This window comes from Chiloscyllium plagiosum, chromosome 4 (genome assembly GCF_004010195.1).
Source record: "Chiloscyllium plagiosum isolate BGI_BamShark_2017 chromosome 4, ASM401019v2, whole genome shotgun sequence".
NCBI lineage: Eukaryota > Metazoa > Chordata > Chondrichthyes > Orectolobiformes > Hemiscylliidae > Chiloscyllium > Chiloscyllium plagiosum.
The window spans coordinates 89,417,441-89,440,161 of NC_057713.1; the positions used below are offsets into that span (position 1 = coordinate 89,417,441).

Here is a 22,721-nt window from a genome sequence, read left to right on the forward strand (position 1 = left end):
AGGTCAGGCAGCATCCGGGGAGCAGGAGAATCGATGTTTTGGGCAGGAGCACTTCATCAGGAATGGTTAAGGCCTCCTGCCCGAAATGTTGAATTTCCTGTTCCTCGGATGCTGCCTGACCTGCTGTGCATTTCCAGCACCACTCTAATGTTCCCATAATTCAACAGAACATGCCTGAAAGAAGTGATGTGAGATTTTCACCGGCTCTGCAGCCAGCGGGTGAGAAACTCTGTCAGATCTGTTAAATACAGCCCAGCATTAGATTTGCATACATCCATGGCAAAGTGTTGATCTCTGGACTCCAGACCATGAGAAGAAAGGATAGTGACCAAAGGAGAAAGTGCAGGAAAGATTTCCAAGGATGTCACCAGAAGATTGGATGCAAAATCAAGTTGGATTGATCCAGCTCCAGGTGTTTTCTCCAGAAAATAGAAGTTTAAGAGCATATTAGATCGAGGATTTTAAAATTATAAAATGGTTTGATAGAATTAATGTGGAGAAACTATTTCGACCGGATGAGGAGATTGCCCCAACAGATCAAATCTAGATTTAGGATGAATATTTTCAGTGTCTGAGAATATGTAGCCAATTGCCACATGTAGTAATGAAGTAGACCCCATTGACACATTGATGGAGAGACTTCGGACAGAGGAACATAGGAACATGGGTAAGCCATTCAGCCTCTCAAGTCTTCCACCATTCAATGAGACCATGGCTGTTATGTGGCCTAATTCCATATTCTCGTCGTTAGCTCTTTGCCTTTGCTTAACAAAAATTAATCAATGTCAGATTTAAATTTAACAACTGATCCTGCATCCACTGCCACCAGTGGAAAGGAGTTCTAAACATCTACCAGCTCTTGTGAGTGTGAGTGCTTCCTCACGTCTCTCCAAAACGTGGGATGCGCAGTAGCTCAGTGGTTAGCCCTGTTGCCTCACAGAGCCAGGGAACCAGGTACGATTCCACCCTCGGTGACTGTGTGGAGTTTGTAAATTCTGTCTGTGTCTGCATGGGTTTCCTCCGGGTGCTCTGATTTTCCTCCCAGATTCCAAAGGTTTGCTGGTTAGATGGGTTAACCATGCTAAATTGCTCATGGTGTCCAGGGATATGCAGACTAGGTGGATTAGCCATGGGAAATGTAGGGGTACAAAGCTAGGATAGGAGAGTGGGTCTGGGTGGGATGCTCTTCGGAGGGTTAGTGTGGACCGATGGGCCAAATGGCCTGCTTCCACATGGTAGGAATTCTTTGATTAAATGGTCTAGCCCTAATTCACAGGCTATGCCCCCTAGAATCCCCAACCAGTGGAAATTATTTATATTTACCTGTCTTTTCCCGTTAGACCCCTTAACCTTAATCTTCTAAACAAACCTCATCTTCTAAATTCTAGAGAAAACAGGCTAATTTGTGTAATCTCTTCTCATAATTCATACTTGAAGTCCAGGTATCATTCTTGTAAACCTACATTGTACTCCCTCTAAGGCCAATACATCCTTCCTAAAATGTGGTGACCGCATCTACTCATAGTACTCCAGTGGTGGGGGATGGGGGGGACTGGGGGGAGGGTGCTCTAACCAGGCTTTTGTGTAACTGCAGTATAATGTCTGCATCCTTGTACTCTAGTCCTCTAGATATCAAGGCTAGCGACTATTTGCTTTCCTGATTGTTTTCTGTACCTTTTCGTGACATTTTAAAGCACTGTGCACCTGGACCCCTCAAGCATCTTTTTACATGCACTTTATTTAATTTCACACTACCTAAAAAGTACGCTGATCTATTTGTTTTCACTCCAAAATGGAACAGCTGACACTTGCTTCATTGAACTTCATCTTCCATTGTTTTGCCATTCATTTAGTTTATCAATATCCCTTTGTAAATTTATGCTATCATCTACACTCTATACAATGCTGCCTATGTTTGTGTCATTAGCAAGTTTGGACGTAATTCTTTCTATGCCATTATCCAAGTTGTTAATAAATAATGTGACACATACACAGTGTATATTAGAGAGAGAATTGAAAGATATTAGGGAGTGGGGGAGCAACATTTGGAGGAGGAGAGGGCTTGCAAGTAGCATAAACACCAATATTGACCAATTGAACAATTGGTCTGTTTCAGTGTTACTTATTCTATGTAATATATCATGGTAGATCATAAACTGAGTGCATCTCTTCAAAAAGGTAAAGTTCCCCTTCAACATTTTATCCTGCCTGTTCAGAACCGTATCATACCATGAGACTGATTTATATTCTGGAACATTATCCCACTTCAGAAGTATATTGCAGTATTATTTCAGACCACTTCCTAAGTAGCAAAACAGATGATAACCTTTTCTAATACTACAAAAATAAGTTTTGAACAACACAGAAGGAGGAATTAATTGAACTGGCATCTTGTCCAAAGCCCAGTGTAAGAAACTGAATTAACTCACAGCCACATTTCAATATGGCTTTTGATAAATAAATTAAAACAAACCGAGTGTGAAGAGCAACTATCCACAGTTTTCCACCTCAAAATAATTCTAAGATAAATATTTGTTGTTTATTTATTGGACAATGCATTGCATCTTCTAGTGAAGCACAATTTAAACCACCAGTAGTGTGTAGGCGATTAAAATCTTGCTTTTGCAATAAAAGTTGATCTTTGTTTTATTTCTGTTTCATTCATTTCGATCGAATTTCTCATTATTGACCTTTTACAAACACTAGACATTTCTGGACAAAAATAAACACATTAGTTATTGATGCCCTCCTCAGATCTTGCTCACCATTTTCTCTTCCTTTTCATTTTGTAATGCTAGCACAGTGTAAAATATGATCTGACAAATTAAACTCCAGTGTGACTTTTATTTAAGCAATTTACTGTTAATTCTGATGTCTCTTGAACTGTTGGAAAGCTACTCAAAGTACCTTTTCTAGGTATTTCTAATAATACATTGTGGCTCTGTACATGTTGTACTGACAAAGTTTAAGTACTACAGAAGAAAACATCTGTTACATTTTCCTTGAAGGCTTAATCCTGTTTGTGATATCATTTCTTTTATGAACAATATTGTGCCAATAATTTCAATGAATACACCACTTCAATATGAAGTTCATTGGTACCATATGGTAAATAGATTGTGATTTAGATCAATGAAGTGGTCACTTTTGCAAGTAATCCGAAAAATGCTGAATCAAAAAGTATACAGAAGTCTTTTTGTTTCTCGTGTTCCTTTTTATCCATTAAATCAATTCATCAAATTTTCTGCAATTGCACTTTATTTTTAAAATATCATTTGACCAACTGGTAGCACTTAACGAAAAATAATATTAGAAATTTTCAGGTAATCTTCTACACTTTGGCATGAAGAATTTGTTCAAAATTGTTATGGGATTGCAATCACAATAGTTTACAAATTATTATATTAAGAACAAAATTAAACTTACTGCTTGTTATCTTTTGTGATTGCACTTTGTGTTACTCACTATTGCTGTAAAACGCTGTCAATTATATTATTCTGTAATTTCAAACTTGGGAAGTCAGTATTTGGCAACAGCAGCATGGCTTTCGGGGAAAGAGAGATGGAGGCTGAGAGTTGTATATGCAGAAGGAAACTATCTTTGACAATGCAGCAAACTACTGGAGTATCAATCTAGATTATACATTGAAATTCCATATTAAGGCTCAAGCTTAAGGTCTTGTAATGGAGTATTACCATATGAGCAATGCTCGTGCAAAATTATTTTGCCTTAATATTAGTGAGGAAGTGTAATCTTCATTATTACTTCTTTTAAGGTTTTGACAATTATGTCTAGTATCCCTAACCCTAACCCTAACTCTAACCCTAACTCTAACCCTAACCCTAACTCTTACTTCATTACAAAACCTGTATCTCCAATGTTCTCCATCATCTGCGGCTGAACCGAGTGTTTAATGACAGCAATGATGCTCAGGCAGTATGTGCACTAATGTGGAACTGCACTGGATCATACAAACTAGAAGATCCTAAAGTTAAAAATCACACAACACCAGGTTATAGTCCAACAGGTTTATTTGGAAACAGTAGCTTTCGGAGCGACGCTCCTTCATCAGGTGATTGAGGTTCAATTGTGCAATGCCACAGGCTACAGTAATCCCAGCAGAGCAATAGTTGGAATGTGACAGTTGTTCTCCCTGGCCCCGGTTTAGGGAATGGCAAAGATTCTGCTTCTGATTTCCCTTCAAGTACAAATACGAAACAATTACTCAGGTTGACCTTAGCAACAATCAGAATTGGTGCTGAACCACTGTAACCTATGGCCATATTACTCACTAAACGCATTGGGCTGAATCTTACAAAATAACCCTAAGAGCTGTGGTTGCTGGAAATCTGAAAGATAAACTGAAATTGCTGAAGAAACAGCAGGTCTGGCAGCATCTCTAGAGATAAAGAAGGTTAAACCCTTTGGGTCATTGGACCCAAAACATTAACTCTGCTTTTGTCTCCTCAGATCCTGCCAGACCTGCTGAGTTTTTCCAGCACTTTCTTGTTTTTGTTTAGGCCGAACTTGTGTTTTTCTGGCTGTGTCAGTTCTGTTGACTTTCATGGAGGGTATCTCACTGTGAGGCCTAGCAAGATTTTTTCACCATATCTAACCAAACTCACCTCATTAACAACCTATCTATGATGCTCTTCTTGCCTGATTCTAGCCTCAGCTGGATATTTGTCATTGACAAAACAATTTGCCACTCAGTGGATATTCACCAAAAGCTAAGCATCCCTGGCACCTGTGCCACATTTGAAAGGCTGCAGTGCACCTGGGCAAATGTTAGTAATCCAATATTACCCTTCACTGGCAGCATAATGGCATAGCGACACAAAGCTAAGTTTCTCATGGCACATAGCTGTCTTGGCTGAGACTTCCTCACAAGTATAACCCCATTCTCTCATCCTTGTCATTATTTAACTACCAGACCACACACTTTACCTTTCCTTATCTACATTCCATCTGAACACCTGATTTAAGTCTCAGCTACTCTGTTCCTAATGCCCACTGTAAACCCACATCGTGTCATTGTTCAGTTGGAAATATCACATGCAGGCAAACAATCGGACAGTGAGGATCATATAATTGCTACAGGGCAGAAAGAGGCTATTCAGCCCATCGAGTCTGCCATGAGCAACCACCCAGACCCACACCCTCTCCCATCCCTGTCAACTCTACATTTACCATGGCTAATCCACCTGACCTGCACATCTTTGGACTGTGGGAGGAAACTGGAGCATCTGGAGGAAAGCCAAGCAGGCACAGGGAGAACATGCAAACTCCACAAAGACAGTCTCCCAAGGCTGAAATCGAACCTGGGCTCCTACAGGTACACCTTGACTCCCCCACACCCTCCTCAGAAATCAATATGCAGACGCTCTGTACAGTATATGCCCCTGACTGACAACATGCAATTCCCTGACTGTTCATGATGATCATTGCCTACACTCTGGACTGTGGGTGGACATATCCTGTGACTGTGAGAGTGCAGCTGTGCTGCTGGACTCTGTGTGGTCTGCTTCTTCAAAGCTAAAAAAGTGTCCCTGAACCTGAAACATTGACTCTGTTTTCTTTCCACAGACACTGCCAGACCTGTTGAAGATCTCCAGCAATTTCTGTTTTTAGCCCTGCGATGTAGCATGTTCCAATCTGTAAGCTGCATGCCTGTTATGTATACAACGTGGTCTTGCAGTAGCCTTTCAGTGCTGGTTGCCAATATGCCCTGTGTTGTCTGTGCTTCCTGAGCATCCTGAAGTGGATTGAAGATTGGCATGAGGATCTGGAGGGGTTTGTAGTGTCCATTGATGAGGGGTTTGTAGAGGTGCTCGTGGATCTATCCCTGAGACATTGTTGTATGGTGAACAGCATGGAGGCTCCTCAGAGCCAGAGTTGAGGTTATGTCGCCAGGTACCTGCTCTGACTTCTGTTTTGAGAATTCAGCATCTAGTTTGCTCATGACAGGCGGTAAATTGGAAAGTTATGAGTTACTGGGGCAGGGTGTATGGTTAATAAAACTGTTAACAAACAATAATCCCCCTTGATAGGTGATCCACAGCTGCTCAGCAAGAAACTCACCCCAACACTTAGAACTTAGTTAGATGATACTGTAATTTTGAAGAAGTGACAAAGAGGATTGATGAGGGCAGAGAGGCGGATGTGATCTAGATTAGTTTAGGATATCTGGTCAGCATGGACGAGTTGGACCAAAGGGTCTGTTTCTGTGCCGTACATCTCTATGACTCTAAGTTGCTCCTGACATTGAGATAGGCCTTGCTGGACTTCTCGTGTGATTCTGCCACATTCTTTGTCCTAGCCCATGTCATTCAGGCTCCCATAAGATTTCACCTAAAAATATTGGTTCAACCATAAGAGCAAAATATTATTCAAATTACAAAAAACATGGCCAGTACCCATAGAATTATAACCCAAAACACAGCAGCGCCTTTAGGAAAGATAGGGTCAATGCAATCTATCCTTCACCGCCTTCCATTCCTCAATTACATGCTGACCATCACAAATATCATGTGAAAACTCAACAACAGTTCTGCCTGGAAACTGATGGCACCCAGCCATCGCTCCCTGTCTCAATTCCCCTACTATCTCAAACTCATGAAACATGCAGCAAAAATGTACTCCAGTTAACTATTAGGGAGATCAGTGCCATTGTCATTAGTCCCCACCTCAATCAAAGGTTCCCTAGCTACTGATTCCATCTCTCTCCCAGGTGACTGGCTGAAGCTAAACCAGACTGTTCATAACCTTGATATTTTATGTATGTTTGTCTATATCCCTTCTAAGACTGTTTGTCCCCAATTCTGAAATATAACCCACAACTCTGCCCCATCCCAGCTCTTTTGTCATTGAAAACCTCATCCATGCCTTAGCTTCTTTCAAACATGACTTTTCAAACACAGAAAAATTCAAACACAGAAAACTCTGCTTTGGCATGTCTCACATTAAACTGACCTCCCAAATCTGTGCTCACTGACCTACTTTGGTTCCTAGTTAAAATCTTTGAAATCTTGTTTTCAAATCCCTTCATGGCCTAGCCACTCTTGATTCTGTAGCCTTCCAGCCCAACAACTCTCTGAGATCCCTGTGCACCTCTTTACAATTTTATTTGCTTCATCATTGGTGGTTATGCCTTCAATTACTTTGGCCTTACCACTGGAATTCCCTTCCTAAACCTCACTTCCACTGTACCTCGCTTTCCTTCTTTAAAAGGACCCTTAAAACCTAGCTTTTTGGCAATGCTGCTATCATCCGATCTAATGAGTGTTCAAGACAGCATCGCCTCATCAAAGATTGTGTCCATTATTTAATTAAGTGGCTGTGTGTATATTTGTTTTATAATGCACTTGTAAAGCATCTTGCAACATTTTATGCAAAAGGTACTATTTAATACAGTTGTGACTGGGCATAAATAAAACTGGAGGCAACAAGAGTTAGTTAAAGATATTTATTTGTGACGGAGCCAGAACAAAACTGTGCTCCTTGAATGCTGCCTGACCTGCTTTTTCCAGCACCACGCTTTATCAACTCTGACTCCCCAGCATCTGCATTTCTCCTGAGATATTTTTGTCATCATAGCCAAATGAACAGTTTAAAAAGTGCACAATGGAGTTGAGCATTCAATATGAATTTTCATTTGCAAGCAGAATGATAAAGTACTTTATGTTTAGGCCTCTGATTCAATCCTCAAAGTAGTCTAACAATTGAACTTTAGGCTTTAATTTATACAGGACGACTGTAACACAGTATGTTATTTGTTTTAATGAAAATGTAAAAGGTGGGAGAGAGAGGGACAGCGGTCATAACATTTTGTACAATAACCATTTTTGTCTCATAAAAGTCAAAGGTTTTACATTGCTGCTTAATGCCAAAGTAGAAGATAGACTTGCTGTGTTACACAATGCAAGCCACTAATCAGAGGTCACCAATCAGTTCCTCAGTACTTTACCGTGAAATTCATATAATTTTAGTAACATTCAGAACATTTCTAATATGCAAAGCATATTGAATTAACCTTTCTGAAGAACATAATGAGAGAAACAAAACTGTGTATGATTGTTGGAGTCATTTGCTGTGTAGGTTACAGCCCCATTAGATGAATGGGAGTAGTTTTATTTAGAAGTTTAAAGTTTAGTGTTCAGACATTTGTCAGAAAGATGTATGTTACCAAATTATTCTCAACATTTTTCAATGGTTATTTTGTCTTTGTTCACAATACTTTTAAACTATTTTAGATGCTTAAAACATTTTTACAACAATTATAAAAGATATTTTTGTGAAGACCAAAATTTTTATTTCCAATGTCCCAATTACCTGTATATATAATTAGGAGAGAAACATTGTTTAATTTGGGAAGAATTTTAAGATGAGTTTTTATCATACAGTGACATCCATAATCACTACTGATGACTGGAACAAGGAATGGTAATGAAGAAGTATATTGGAAATCAACTTTAAAATTTTAGACCCTATTTTCAGAAGCTGTTATGGGCATGAAATACATAATACTTAGATGAATTTATAATTGTTATAGTAGGGGTCTGGGACCATTCTGGGCAGATTTTGATCATACTTGAGAGAGGAGCATGTGTTGATGAAAATTTGATGCCCGACCTATTCTAACTCCGAGACCTTATTAGCATTCCACTTTTTCACATCCTGTTTGTAATGTGCAGGAAGCAACTATTGGTCTTTCTGCCAGCATGGGAATGGCAAAGTGGGCTGTGGATGAATTGTAAGCAAGGCAATTGCATTGCTTTTTAGGAGGATTTCTGGATGTGCAAAGAAAGGCAAATTTTCTTTTCTGAATAAAAACACATTTGGCCTTCCCTGCATGACCCAACTGTCTTTGAGCTTCCCTGTGGCACCAAGATAGGGCCTTGTATTAATGTGAATATGCCATGACCTGTCTACTAAAAAAAAGACTTGATGGGCTAATTGGCCTGCTTCTGTGAGTCCACACACTGGAATTTATGGTTCTGACTGGGTAGGGAACAGAATAGGAAGTCAGTTTGCTCATGTCTCTGTCAAATCAAGAGTTCACCAGGCAATTAGTGGCCAGCAGGCAAGTATTAGGAAGGGAGGGGAGGATCAATGTGCCAAATCTTGGGTAGGACACCAAGCAGGAGAGGGGTTAGGCTGTGAACTGAAAGGCTTCCAGTCTCAGCTCCTACACCCCTGCCCTTTGCTCTGTACTTTCTCTATGTCAGCTTTAAAGTGATGAAATAAAGTACACTAATGCCCACACTCTGTCAGCTTCAGTGGTAGACCCTGCTGCTACATACAGCCACAGTTCCAATTACAAGCTTTTCCATTCAGCTGGGTGCTATTTCCTCAAACCTGGCTTATATTCTGAGATTTTTATCTCCATGCAATGACTGAAAAATGACAATTGAATTGGCCTTTAACAAGCTAGTTTGTCAATGTTTTTCAAAAAGAGGTAGGCAAGCTTCTGATTTAGATATCTGCTTACCCTCTGTGATATCAGAGACTGGCAGGATGACATTGAATTGCCGACTCGATGTTGTCGCACTGTATTTTAGCTCAGTGCAGAGTGGAAAGGTAAGAAGCAAGGTCCAGCCCAATTTTTTTTTAATTAATTCACCAGATGAGAGTGACACTTTGTAAGCTAGAATTTATTGCCCATCCTTAATTGCCCAGGGGGCAGATAAGAGTCAACCACATTGCTGTGGGTCTGGAATCACATGCAGGCCAGACTAGTAAGGATGGTAGTTTCCTTCCCTAAAGGACACTAGTGAAACAGATGGGTTTTTCTGACAATTGTCAATGGATTTATGGTCATCATTTAACTCTTCATTCCAAATTTCTTTTAATTTAATTCAATTTTAACATTTGCCATGGCAGGATTTGAACCAGGGTCCCCTGGGTCTCTGGGTTGACAGTCCAGATATAATACCACAAGGTCATCCCCTCCCCTCTGTTTCGATGATTGCCCTCATCTTCAGATAGACACTTCTTCTCTCCATCATGAATCAAAATGACAGTCTGCAGGATACTGCTTGTGGGTTCCCAATAGCAATTTAAGTGCCCGTCCATTGGGATTTTGCCAGGCAAGTAAGTACACCAGATGTTGATTTTTTTTGCCATTTTAAGAAAACAAGCATACTCAGATCTTCCTGTCTTCAGATAATCACGCTTGGAATGGTGACATACTAACTGCACAAACATGCTCAGAAAATACAAATTTCTGATGGGCAATTAATTACCCTGTGTCCAGAACCTTATGAGAAACTCTCCAATTCTGAGTTAGAATCAGAAACAAGTTCTGACCTACTTGCCTGAATTGTTATCCGTTGAATGTAAAATAAATAAGAAACATGTCTGAGTCCTGTGTAACTATTCTACTGCATTCACCTCACCACCACATTCCATTACTGCCAATTGAATCCTTTCTGACTCCACCCCTCGACCCACAAGGATAATCTCCTTGACCCACTGTACCCTCTTATCAACTTGCCACTCTGCCCCTTCATACACCAACCTGCTATCCTACTCCTTTACCAACCTGCCAGCTTACCCCTTTACCTACCAGCTACTATGATATCACCTTAAGAGGGAAACTTCACACTATAGCATTAGATTCAGTAATGACTTCACACATCTTTGAAATCTTTGAGCATCTCCAGCTATTTGTAACTGGGTTGCCAGCTTGTACTCCCTGTCCAGTGCATCGTTGCAATAGTTTTCTTCACTGGTGTGTTTCTGCTTAATCTTCTTTGTTTGTGATGGGAAAGTCCTGTGGCTCTTCCATTTTCATCACTATGGATGTGGTTTGAATCTCATGAATGGTCACAATGCTAAGCTCTGTGCATACTGATAGTCCTGCCAATGCTGGACTATCAATGCCAGCAGGTAGAGGATTTTGGGACTCCAAGCTGATTGCCACCTCAGTGCGATTGTGCTACTGTGCAGAATTGATGATCCATTAGATACTGAGACAGATTCTTATAGATTGTACTGTGGAGCACCACTTGTTGTGGCACATGTTTTTTAGGATGCAAAGTGATAGTATGTTCACACTAACTCCAGCAGGGTGTGTCAACCTGCCTTTTGATGACTTACAACGTTGATGGCTTGTCTTATAGCATTGACATGTGTGTGAGGTTGACAATATGAGAAGTTTGGTCAACTTCCAAAGGTTGCTTTTCAGTTGATTGACTGTTCACTTCATTGATATTTGTGTACATGGGATGAATTTTCAGAACTGTGCTGGTGTGCTGTTTCATTGGTCCGTTGAGCTTTGTTCTGGGGTTTAGTTTGGCTTTTGAAAGCAGAATCTTTGCCCATTGGCTTTTGGAATGACATGTTTTGCAAGACATGAGAAAATTCTTGACAGCTTCTGGATGGCTGTGACATATTGTATCTATTACAGACCTTGCTGGTTGGATGCACTTTGCTGACCATAGCAATAGTGCTGCCTGCACCCACAGCAGGTTGTTGATTTTGATCTGCAACTATGACTTCATGCTGATATCCATCTTCCAACAAAGGTTCAACAGTATGGTCCTTTTTCTTGCACAGGAGATGTTTACAGCATGCTTTGTTTGGAGTAGAGACAATTACTCACTTGATTAAATCCTACTCATGCCTTTTGCTGGGGAATGTGGTGACAAATCCATCAATGATCTCTTGGAATTTCCATCTGTTCAACATGAGTGTGAGTCTGTTAACCCAGAAGTTGATTCATATCTTGTCCTAGCTATCAAGTACTCTCCAGATCTTCACTGAAACAATTGATGCGTTTATTATCTAAGTCCTTCTTAGCAATAGTAAGTAATAATTTAAGAGGTCTCCTGGCTTGATCTATGAGCTAAAGATGTATGTGTTGTTGAAATAGCTGTAGTTGGGTGAAGATGTCACTCACTGCTCAATCCATAGTCAAATAATTGCCTTTAATTTTCTGTTGGAGTGTAGAAACATAGAAAATAGGATAGAAGTGGGCCATTCTGCCCATTCAGCCTGCTCCACCATTCAACATGAGCTCATTGATCATTATCCAACTCAGCATCCTGTTCACTGCAGGTAAACTGCTCCACAATAGACAATCAATTTTTCTGGTGTTTAAAATATCAGATTCCTGAACAGTTAGGCTATGGAGTTAAACTGACAATATCCTTTGACTACTTATGTTAATTCTGAGCCTGTAAGAAACCTTTTAGATGCCAATTTTACATCTAATCCTGTGAGAAGCCTTTTGACTGCTCTACATGTTGGGAGGTAGGCTGAAACTTTGTTTTTATTTTTGTGAGAGAGATAGTGGGATTCTAGCTCAATAGGATTTGAACTTGAAGTAGAAAAAAGATAGTCTGTCTCCTAGCTATGTAAGTTAGAAATCTGTACACACATCAAGTTATTGTGGTTGGTCATTCGATTGTTTGATCCAGGCCTGTGTAATCTTCAGTGAGGATACATTTATAAGCATTTATTGATGTGTACTGCTGCATTGCCATCATGATGTGAGATGGTGTGATGAAGTGAGAAATATTGATGCCACTATTGTGCTGTAATTCGTATAGTAGTTCTTGTAGAAATAAGGTTGAGACACTGGTCACATTGTACTGAAAAATGCAACAAATATTTATTACAGGACCTTATTACATATGCATTTTATAATTGCAGGTAGTCATGTGTCTGGGCATAAGCTAATCAAATCAGATGTACTGCAGCAAATTGCCCTCATTACACCATCCTGCAAGAAGACAGAGCTTAATAAGGTGGTACTGAGAACTTTACATCATCAGGTCATGTGCCATGATAGAGTGAATGTGTCGTGAGCCTATCTCTTAATCTCATATCACCTATCTGCTGTGAGATGTAACACAACGGTAAGGTGAAGAACTATGACCATGTTAAATAGATGGAAAGAGGGACACATTTTACTTTCCTTTACATTGCAACATTAATGGCATTGAACATGTGTCTTGTGGGTGACAGAGCTCAATATCAGGTGATGTTGCTCAAACCCAGCTACTCAGTGCACCCACCAATGCAACCTTTCCCAATGGTGGCCTTTTAATTGGCTCCCTTTTAAGGACAGCAAGCTTCCCAATGCTGTGGGCTGCAACAGAGAGCTCACAGCGATGTCAAGACCCATGAGGAGATGCAGATGCTGCTGGGAAAGATGTGAAAATGTAAGGGCATTCAACATGGAAGCGCCACTCCACTGCCAGCGCAGATAATTATTAAATTCAAGAGAATTGATGAGGGCAGAGCGGTAGATGTGATCTGTATGGGATTCAGTAAGGCGTTCGACAAGGTTCCCCATGATAGACTGATTAGCAAGGTTAGATCTCACGGAATACAGAGAGAACTAGCCATTTGGATACAGAACTGGCTCAAAGGTAGAAGACAGAGGGTGGTGGTGGAGGGTTGTTTTTCAGAACTGGAGGCCTGTGACCAGTAGAGTGCCACAAGGATCGGTGCTGAGTCCTCTACTTTTCGTCATTTACATAAATGATTTGGAGAAGAGCATAAGTGATACAGTTAGTAAGTTTGCAGATGACACCAAAATTGGAGGTGTAGTGGACAGCGAAGAGGGTTACCTAAGATTACAACAGGATCTTGACAGATGGGCCAATGGGCTGAGAAGTGGCAGATGGAGTTTAATTCAGATAAATGCGAGGTGCTGCATTTTGGGAAAGCAAATCTTAGCAGGACATATACACTTAATGGTAAGGTTCTAGGGAGTGTTGCTGAACAAAGAGACCTTGGAGTGCAGGTTCATAGCTCCTTGAAAGTGGATTCGCAGGTAGGTAGGATAGTGAAGAAGGCGTTTGGTATGCTTTCCTTTATTGGTCAGAGTATTGAGTACATGAGTTGGGAGGTCATGTTGTGGCTGTACAGGACATTGGTTAGGCCACTGTTGGAATATTGCGTGCAATTCTGGTCTCCTTCCTATCGGAAAGATGTTGTGAAACTTGAAAGTGTTCAGAAAAGATTTACAAGGATGTTGCCAGGGTTGGAGGATTTGAGCTATAAGAAGAGACTGAATAGGCTGGGGCTGTTTTCCCTGGAGCATCGGAGGCTGAGGGGTGACCATATAAAAGGTTTATAAAACCATGAGGGGCATGGATAGGGTAAATAGACAAGGTATTTTCTCTGGCATGGGGGTGTCCAGAACTAGAGAGCATAGGTTTAGGGTGAGAGGGAAAAATTTAAAAGGGACCTGAGAGGCAATTTTTTCATGCAGAGGGTGGTGCATGCATGGAATGAGCTGCCAGAAGAAGTGGTGGAGGCTGGGACAATAACAACATTTAAATGGTGTCTGGTCAGGTATATGAATAGGAAGGGTTTTGAGGGATATGGGCCGGGTGCTGGCAAATGAGACTAGATTAGGTTAGGATATCTGGTCTGCATGGACGGGTTGGACTGAAGGGTCTGTTTCCATGCTGTACATCTCTATGACTCTATGACTCTAAGAGGCTTAAAGCTGATGGAGTCCAAGCATTGGAGGGGCATCTCCCCTGCAGGCCTATTCACTGATAGGCTTTCCACCCAAAGCTTGATAATTAGGACCTGGAGCCTCATGATTCCCTGGCTTGCTGCCAGGAGGCTGCCTCAAATGAGTTGGCAACATTTGGACACAGTGGCATTCCAGTGTTGAATACCAGCCTTCAGTCCAATACAGCCCTGCATTAGACTCTCAATTGTACTGTTTTCCGCCCTGTAGGTGTGAGCAAATCTGACATTATTGCTCACCTTTGTCCAGCATCAGGGTGAATACTCATTCCATTATCCAATGTGTGTTCCCTCACCTTCTCACAGGCACCTGCAGCAGTGAATCCAGAAATTAATTCTCCAGAAACCTCCAAGCAGCACGGATTTACACGTGGTTTCCACTGCACTTGTGCTTGGAGTTGCATTTTCTCTTTGAAATGACACTAGATCCATTTGAAGATGCCACCTTCCAGTTTGGCAGCCCACCAATAAGATGTAAATAAAGGTCAACCATTCAGATTCATGCCATTTGTCCACTGTCCATTTGGAAATCATCTGCAGAATATAAAAAAAAATTAGCCCTTGTGTGTTTTGCTCAATTTTGGCAATTATAGCTGTTTATCAAGGAGCCACAATGGTGGGACAGCTCTTGTTTGTGACTAGCACAGGATCAGGATTACTGGCATCCAAGTGTGCACTGGAGTTGTGTCACTGGAAATACTCCCAAAGGTTACAATGGCAATTCTTGTCCTAGACTATCCAGATTAGACTCATGAATTACTATTTGGCATTTAAACAGATGTCATGACTGAATCTTATTTTGACTTCAAAGATGGACCGAGTTTAAGCTGCAGCTGGGCTTCAACTTTTGAACTTAAAATGGACATCTGCAAGCAATAGGAAATGGCCCTGTGAGAAGGTTCTCAAAATATATTTTTTTAGAGTAAGAAATGGATGCCAGTGATGTAGATCTATATTGTCACATGTACTTGAGTACAGGAATACAATGAAAAGCATACAAAGTTGCCTTTCCCCTGTTAGTATATAAAAGACAGGATTTAAAGCAGAAGCCCAGGTAAACTAAAATGATTATAAAATTATTTTCCCAGGTTCAAACATTTGCTGACTAAATTTAAATGACATACGATATGAATGATTGGTGTTTAAGTAGTGCAGTTATATGGCTCCCTTTTAGCATTGTTATGCGACATAGGTAACTGAATGTTTTCGCGGAAAATGCAATATTTCCTGTAATTCCAATATGACAGAATCTCCTGTGAACATCAGCAAAGCTATCAGCGCTCATCATTATTAAATTGCAACTTTCAATGACCAATTGTGCAACAAAATGCAAAAATATGTAATATGCTATCTATTTTTCATATCATAACATAGCTGAGCAATGCTGCAATGAGGTATATAGAAAGGTATTGCCAACTACTTACTAATTCATTGGAAAATTGGACTCTTGTCCATTTTAATGTAATTAATGTTGAGTAGTATGCTAAGTTTTAATGAATATTGCACAGCCATTCTCGCACTGAAAATTAACTTGACAAGGATGGAATGTCATTCTTTCAATTCTTGTTGGAGATTTTCTTTATATTCTTTTTCTTTCTGTCTCTTATTTCATTCTCTCAAAGCCATCTGTCTTTTGCTCTCTGGTTAATTTTTTTTGTAACTGACTTAACATTAACTTAAATATTTTAATATTTCCTGCTTCAGACTCTACTCACTACTGATTGTTTAGTCTGAGTGGTTTTTAGGATACAGGCAGTGGCTTGCATTGCTGATCCCTGGTAGTGTGTGACACTATTTCAGCTCTCTACAGAAAATGCAAATAATAGGTAAGTGCAAGGAGAATGAACAACTGTTGTCATCTGTTCCTTCCTGTCAGTGAAGTCCAATCCAATGAGTTTTAAAAAGGTTGTTTCAATTGTAGGCCAAAGAATTAAAGTTGAAAATCCAGGATTTAAGTTTCCGTGGTTTCACTGGGATTTTGCTCATCAGTGCCCTCCAGTGGTGATCCAATCGAAGCTTGTAGGGGTTGTCCAGGGAAGGGGCACTTCATTACTGTGACAGGACACTTTGGTGCTATTTCCACTGCTTACCTACACATGGTAACCAAAAACAGCTAGCCTCTGCTTACCCCTGCCGGACAGGGGTTTTGCCAAGATCCACTTTCCTCATCAATTCTAGCTATGGCTCCCCCAGATGAAAAAGTACATCATGGAACTGGAGAACAGGGGACCATTCGGAATGTTACATTCATGCTGCTTATCTGCCAATGCAACTCAGCTAGTAACACAGCCCTGTCTTTCCCATAACCCAGCAAAATTATTCTATTTAGGTGTCTATTCAATTTACTTTTTAAATTATTATTAAATCTGTCTTCATGAGACTCCTGAGCAGTGTATTCCAGATAAGTATGTAAGTTAGCTCATTGAGCTTGAAGGTTTGTTTTTAGATGTTTCATTACCATACTAGGTAACACCATCAGTGAGAGTCTCTGGTGAAGCGCTGGTGGTGTGTCCCACCTCTCTATTTATAGGTCTTGGTTTCTTAAGGTGGGTGATGTCATTGCCGGATCTTTTTTTCAAGGGGATGTAGACAAGGGAAGGTAGATGGGTCTAAATCGATATATTTATTAATGGAATTGTGGTTAGAATGCCGTGCCTCTAAGAATTCTCGTGCATGTCTTTGTTTTGCCTGTCCTAGGATGTGTGTGTTCTCCCAGTCAAAGTGGTGTCCTTCTTTGTATGTGATAGTGGATCAGGTCATTTGGTGGCCAGTTGGTGTTCATATATCCTAGTGGCAATTTTCCTGCTAGTTTGTTCAATTTTTTTTACAGTTCTTGCAAGGTATTTTGTAAATTATGTTAGTTTTTCTGGTAGTATCTAATGGATCCTTTAGGTTCATTAGTCACTGTTTAAGTGTGTTGGTAGGTTTGTGGGCTACCATGATGCCAAGGTGTCTTGAGTTGTCTGGAAGTCAGTTCTGAAACATCTTTGACATAAGGTAATGTGGCTATGGTTTTTGGTTGCATTGTGTCAGCTTGTTTGGGTTTGTTTCTGAGGAATCAGCAGATTGTGTTTATTGGGTACCTGTTTTTCTTGAAAAAGTTATGTAGATATTTTTCTTCTGCTTTTTGCAGTTCTTGGGTGCTGCAGTGTGATGTAGCTCATTGGAATAATGTCTGATGCAGCTCTGTTTGTGGGTGTTGGGATGATTGCTTCTGAAGTTAAGTATTTGGTCCGTATATGTTGTTTTTCTGTAGACACTGGTTTGAAGCTCTCTGTTAACAGTACGTTCAACTGTCACGTCTAGGAATGGGAGTCTGTTGTCGTTCTCCTCCTCTTTTGTGAATTTTATGGAACAAATTAGAGGAAACATACAACACCATCAACAATATCCTGACAGGCATAAAATTCAACAACGTCTAGTGAACCTAAAAGATCCATTAGATTCAACCAGCAAAACTAACATAATTTACAAGATACCATGCAAGAACTGTAAAAAACACTACATTGGACAAACTAGCAGGAAACCTGCCACCAGGATACATGAACACCAACTGACCACCAAAAGACATGATCCACTATCACTAGTTTCTGTACATACAGACAAAGAAGGACACTACTTTGACTGGGAGAACACACACATCCTAGCATAGGTGAAACAAAAACATGCACAAGAATTCTTAGAGGCATGGCATTCTAACCAGAACTCCATCAATAAACACATCGCTTTAGACCCTGTCTACATCCCCTTGAAAAAAAGAACCGGCAATGACATCACCCACCTTAAGAAACCAAGACCAATAAATAGAGAGGTGGGACATACCACTAGCACTTCTCCAGAGACTCTCACTGATGACTTTACCTAGTATGGTGACAAAATGTCTAAAAATAAACCTTCAAACTCAGCAAGTTAACTTACATACTTATCATCAACCTGTGCTACAAATCTTCTCAAATATTGCTGGTGTATTCCAGATCCTAAAGATTTGCTGCACAAAAAAATTCTTCATATTGCCATTGGTTGTTTTGTCAAGCATTTTGTATTATTCCCCACTGGTGCCCTTTCTCAAATTGGGAGAGTTTCTATGTACTCTGTCTAGACCTGTCATGATTTTGAACTCTTCTATTGAATCTCCTCTCAATATCCTCTTTGCTAAGGAGAACAACAACGGCTTCTCCACCTTTCCTACATAATCCCTCGCTCCAGAATCATTTTTGTAAATCTTTTCTGCACTATCACTAAGACTTGGTCCCTAGCGAACTAATAAAATCCAGCCCATGTTCATTATCCAGTTAACCAGACTGAGGCATAAAGGCAAGTGTGTTTTCTTGTGGTGCCTTTTTGGAACACTGATAGAAAAAAAAATCACTTGAGAGAAAACTAAAGCACAACTGGGAAATTCCAAAAATATCAATCTGTTTGTCTCAAGTTGTCGCATTTGAATTAACATCAAACCAGGGTTCAACTCTGAGCTGTTTCAAAAATGGTCAAATCTTCTTGATCTGTTGCATTGCATATTGCATGTCTTTTGAATGTGTTAAAGTAGACAAAAGTTATCAGAAGTCTCATCCAACAAGTTGAGTAAGATTCCTTGCCTGCTTTGAGGCCTGATTGTAAAAATGTTCCCAGTGATGCTGATGAAACTGTCATTGTATTGCTGTTTTTGAATTTCTCAGCAGCTCTCCAAAATGGTAAAGCATCCTCTGAACAACTATACGGAAAGTCATTATTGAATTTGTTCACTGTTACAGGGCTTTCGAGGTCTTCCTGGACCCCAAGGTCTACAAGGGCTCAAGGTAGGTATACTCCCCTGACTATATCTAATACATGTGTGAGTTTAATTGTCCATGTGACATTCGCACATATAAAGAGGAACAAATCTAGGTTTACTTAAACCAGTGCTGTTTGGGCAATGCATGAGCTTATATTGAACTGAGCTGAGTGTTGCATAATGGGTGCCCAATCCATTATCATGCTGTTCTAGGGCTTGTTACATATTGCTCATGTTAAACTAGGTACAGGCTGGAATCAGAATGGGTTATCAGTGATCAACAGCTCTTAAAGGGCTGCAGGCTACCCTCTAATAGTGCCTTGATACAGTGATTAGAGCCAGGCAACTGCTCAATTCAAAGGCCATAAGAGAAGTCCACAACAGTAAACATTATTAGTGCATCCTGGACAGAAGCAGGGAAATGTAAGCAATGTCTTCAGTGAGTTCTGAAACTGGGTGTAGTTGAGGAAGAAATATGCTCATAAGAAGACGTATTGCAGACATTTGGTTTATAACATTGGTTAAAAGTAGATCTTAAGAACACATGGCATGTCATCACAGAAAGAGCGAATACATTGCACTGCCAACTCTTCATATGATTTTCAAATGCTCAGACATGTCCTTTTTTTAACTACAATTGCTACCAGAACAATGCATTTTCCGTATGGATCATTAAACAAACAGGACAAATAAAACATCAAAAAATACTACCCATATAGATGCACCTTCATTGTTGGAATAAAGCATGAGAAAGAAGCATTGAACTTAAGTGCTTTATTCCAACAAATGTGCCTTTTCCATTTGCGCACAGGGGAAGGCCACATGTAACTGGTGCTACTGTCTCCAGTCAGAAGAGGGTCATCTAACACTGTGTTCCTTGGTGTTTTACATTGTCAGGGCACTGAAGACAATGAGGAAGCAGAAAAAGTGATGTCTAGGAAGGTCAAAGATGCCTTGGCATTTTCCCTTTTAATTCTAGCTGCTTTTAATCATTCTGTCATTCTCTACTTCAGAGATGGACATGTATGGCAGTACTGGGTCATAACCAAGGCCAGCGTCATACACATTCCTCTTCCAACACTGCAGGGCTGGCAAACCTGAAGAACTTAACCCTAACCCATTTGCAGTTCCTAATCTTCCTATCAAACCGTCTCCAATTTACACTGTGTATATATAGAGTTATTTAGGTAGTAACTTAACCATGGTGACCGTCTCTTCCAATCATATTGTTTTAGCTTAACTTCTGCTGATGCAGATAATGAAGAAAATAAAAATGGCTACCCAGTTGGATCTTTAACAGTCTCCAAATGACAACATTCTTCACAGTCCAATTGTTCCCAGGGCATCCACCCAAGTCTACTGAACGTTTTGGTTGTGAATTTTAGGATAGGGTTGACAGGTGATCAAGTTTAAATGAAAAGTAAACATTTTTTTCTGTGATGCCAGTCATGGTGTTTGAATGAATCCCGGATTCATTCAATGTTGGCCCAATTACTAGGTCCCATGAAGGAGGGGGACTTATCGTTACCGGTTAACTGATGACACTGAAGTCAAAATAATGTCTAGTGTAAAACGCCAAAAGATATTGACTGCATTGAATTGCATTTTTAAAGGTTTGTTATTCAATAGGGAAATAAATAAGAAAGATGGGTATTGTTACTTTTTGAATATAGGGAAGATAGGTATTGTTACTTTCTGAGAACAGTCTCTGACATGACAGGCTAAACATTTTAGTGAGTATTCCTCAAGGATGAGCACTGTAGTAGTCTGAAATATACCGTTGTGAATTAGCCACTTGTATTTGTAGATTATTTGTAGATAAAGGCTTCCAAAGAAGGTCTACATTATTTTTCAGAACTCCTGAAGGATACTTTATTATTGATGGTTTTCTCTACTCATTTTGCCTAGCATGGCGCACAACTTTAGGAAACTCTGTGGTCACATGTCAAAGGAAAGACCACTTCCTGGGGTAGTGATATTTGATGGACTTCAGGGGTTAGATTATGAATAAATATGGTTTTGTCAAATTGTAACCATTTCTTTCAAGGGACAAAAAGGAATGTTTGGTCAAAAGGGAGCTGAAGGGCCACCTGGGATACCGGTGAGTGATCATCTTTCTCTATTTTAAAATAAAATCCGCCCCCACATTCCCACCAGCCACAAGCTGGAAGGAGAAAGAAGTAAAATTTTATTCCACCAGAAATACTACTGTATCACACAATAAACAATGCATTTATTCTTCCTTAGCCTCTGAAATTGAGAAATCGTAAAATGGTGAGGAGTTACAAATCAAATCTGTTTTAGAAAATAAAGCACGTGTTCAGATGTTCATGGATTGCACCCCTCACATAGGCCAGCCGAGCATGTCTATAATGTAACACGACCGTGGTTGATCTTGGAATTCAACTCCATGTTCTTGCCATTCCCCATATCACTTGATTCCCTGACAGATTGAAAATCTGGTTATCCCAGACTTAATCATGTAATCAGGCAGAGAGCCAACTCAGGGTTGGAAACATTGAATGATTTTGTTCTGTGATAATGACTTGGTTGGATTTTCTGGGGCTCTGTTGTTCCTGCCAGCTCTCCAGCTCCTGATTCAACCCACAAAAGTGTGGTTGGGGGGGGAGGGGGGAGGGGGGACCCACCCATGATACCAGCAGCTGCCTACACTGCTTTAACAATAGGAGCAACAATAATTGCTTTAGGGTGAAATTTCCTCCCCCTTTTCTCGGATAGAAGTCCCATGTTAGGGAGCTGGCAGCTGACTGGATGGCTGCAATTGTGTTGTCCCTTCAGTGCAAGGCAGGGGTGGTGGTCAGGCTTGGGAAGCAGCCTAGCCTGTTGAAGGTGAGAACAGACACAATGTTAAATCTAAGGTTTCACTGGATCAAGCTGGCAATTCCCAGTGATGAGGATGGAGGGAAGTGGGGGAATGAGGAGGGCAGGTTTGAGAGGCCGGGCTGAAGGAGTGTAAAGTAGGCAGTATGACCTTGAAGTACGGAGGGAAAAGATGGAGTTGCCTCCGATAGACTCGGGCACAGTAAGGTGTGCTCCATGGCCCCCCAAGCACATGCCCAACACCAGCCCGCATGGCATGGCCATCCCCCCACCACAAATAAATTAATAACGGGAATGGGTAATGCCCTTAAATGGCTAATTTAATGGCCCAAGGGCTTATAGAAAGTCCAACCCCTCCCCACCCTCTGTAAAATTTCCAAATGGGCAAGAAGCTCCCGACCCCCAACTACTCCTTTTTTATTCATGTATAGGATGATTTTGTTGCTGGCTTATTGACCATCCCCATTAAGAGTCAAACACATTGGTTGAGGGTCTGGAGTCAAATGTAGGCCGGACCAGGTAAGGATGGCAGTTTCTTCCCAAAAGGACATTAATGAACAAGATGGGCTTTTTTGTTGACAATCAGCAATGGATTCATGGTCATCATTTGACT

At 40.5% G+C, this 22,721-nt stretch overlaps 1 protein-coding gene across 1 annotated transcript in view; it reads left to right on the plus strand.

The window, feature by feature from the left end:
- The window catches only part of LOC122549191 (collagen alpha-1(XXI) chain-like), a 173,905-nt gene that overhangs the window by 115,315 nt on the left and 35,869 nt on the right, over positions 1 to 22,721 (plus strand). The window contains exons 17-18 of the mRNA XM_043688582.1: positions 19,248 to 19,292; positions 21,315 to 21,368. Coding sequence (XP_043544517.1) covers positions 19,248 to 19,292; positions 21,315 to 21,368 — 99 coding nt within the window. The remainder of the gene's footprint in view (positions 1 to 19,247; positions 19,293 to 21,314; positions 21,369 to 22,721) is intronic.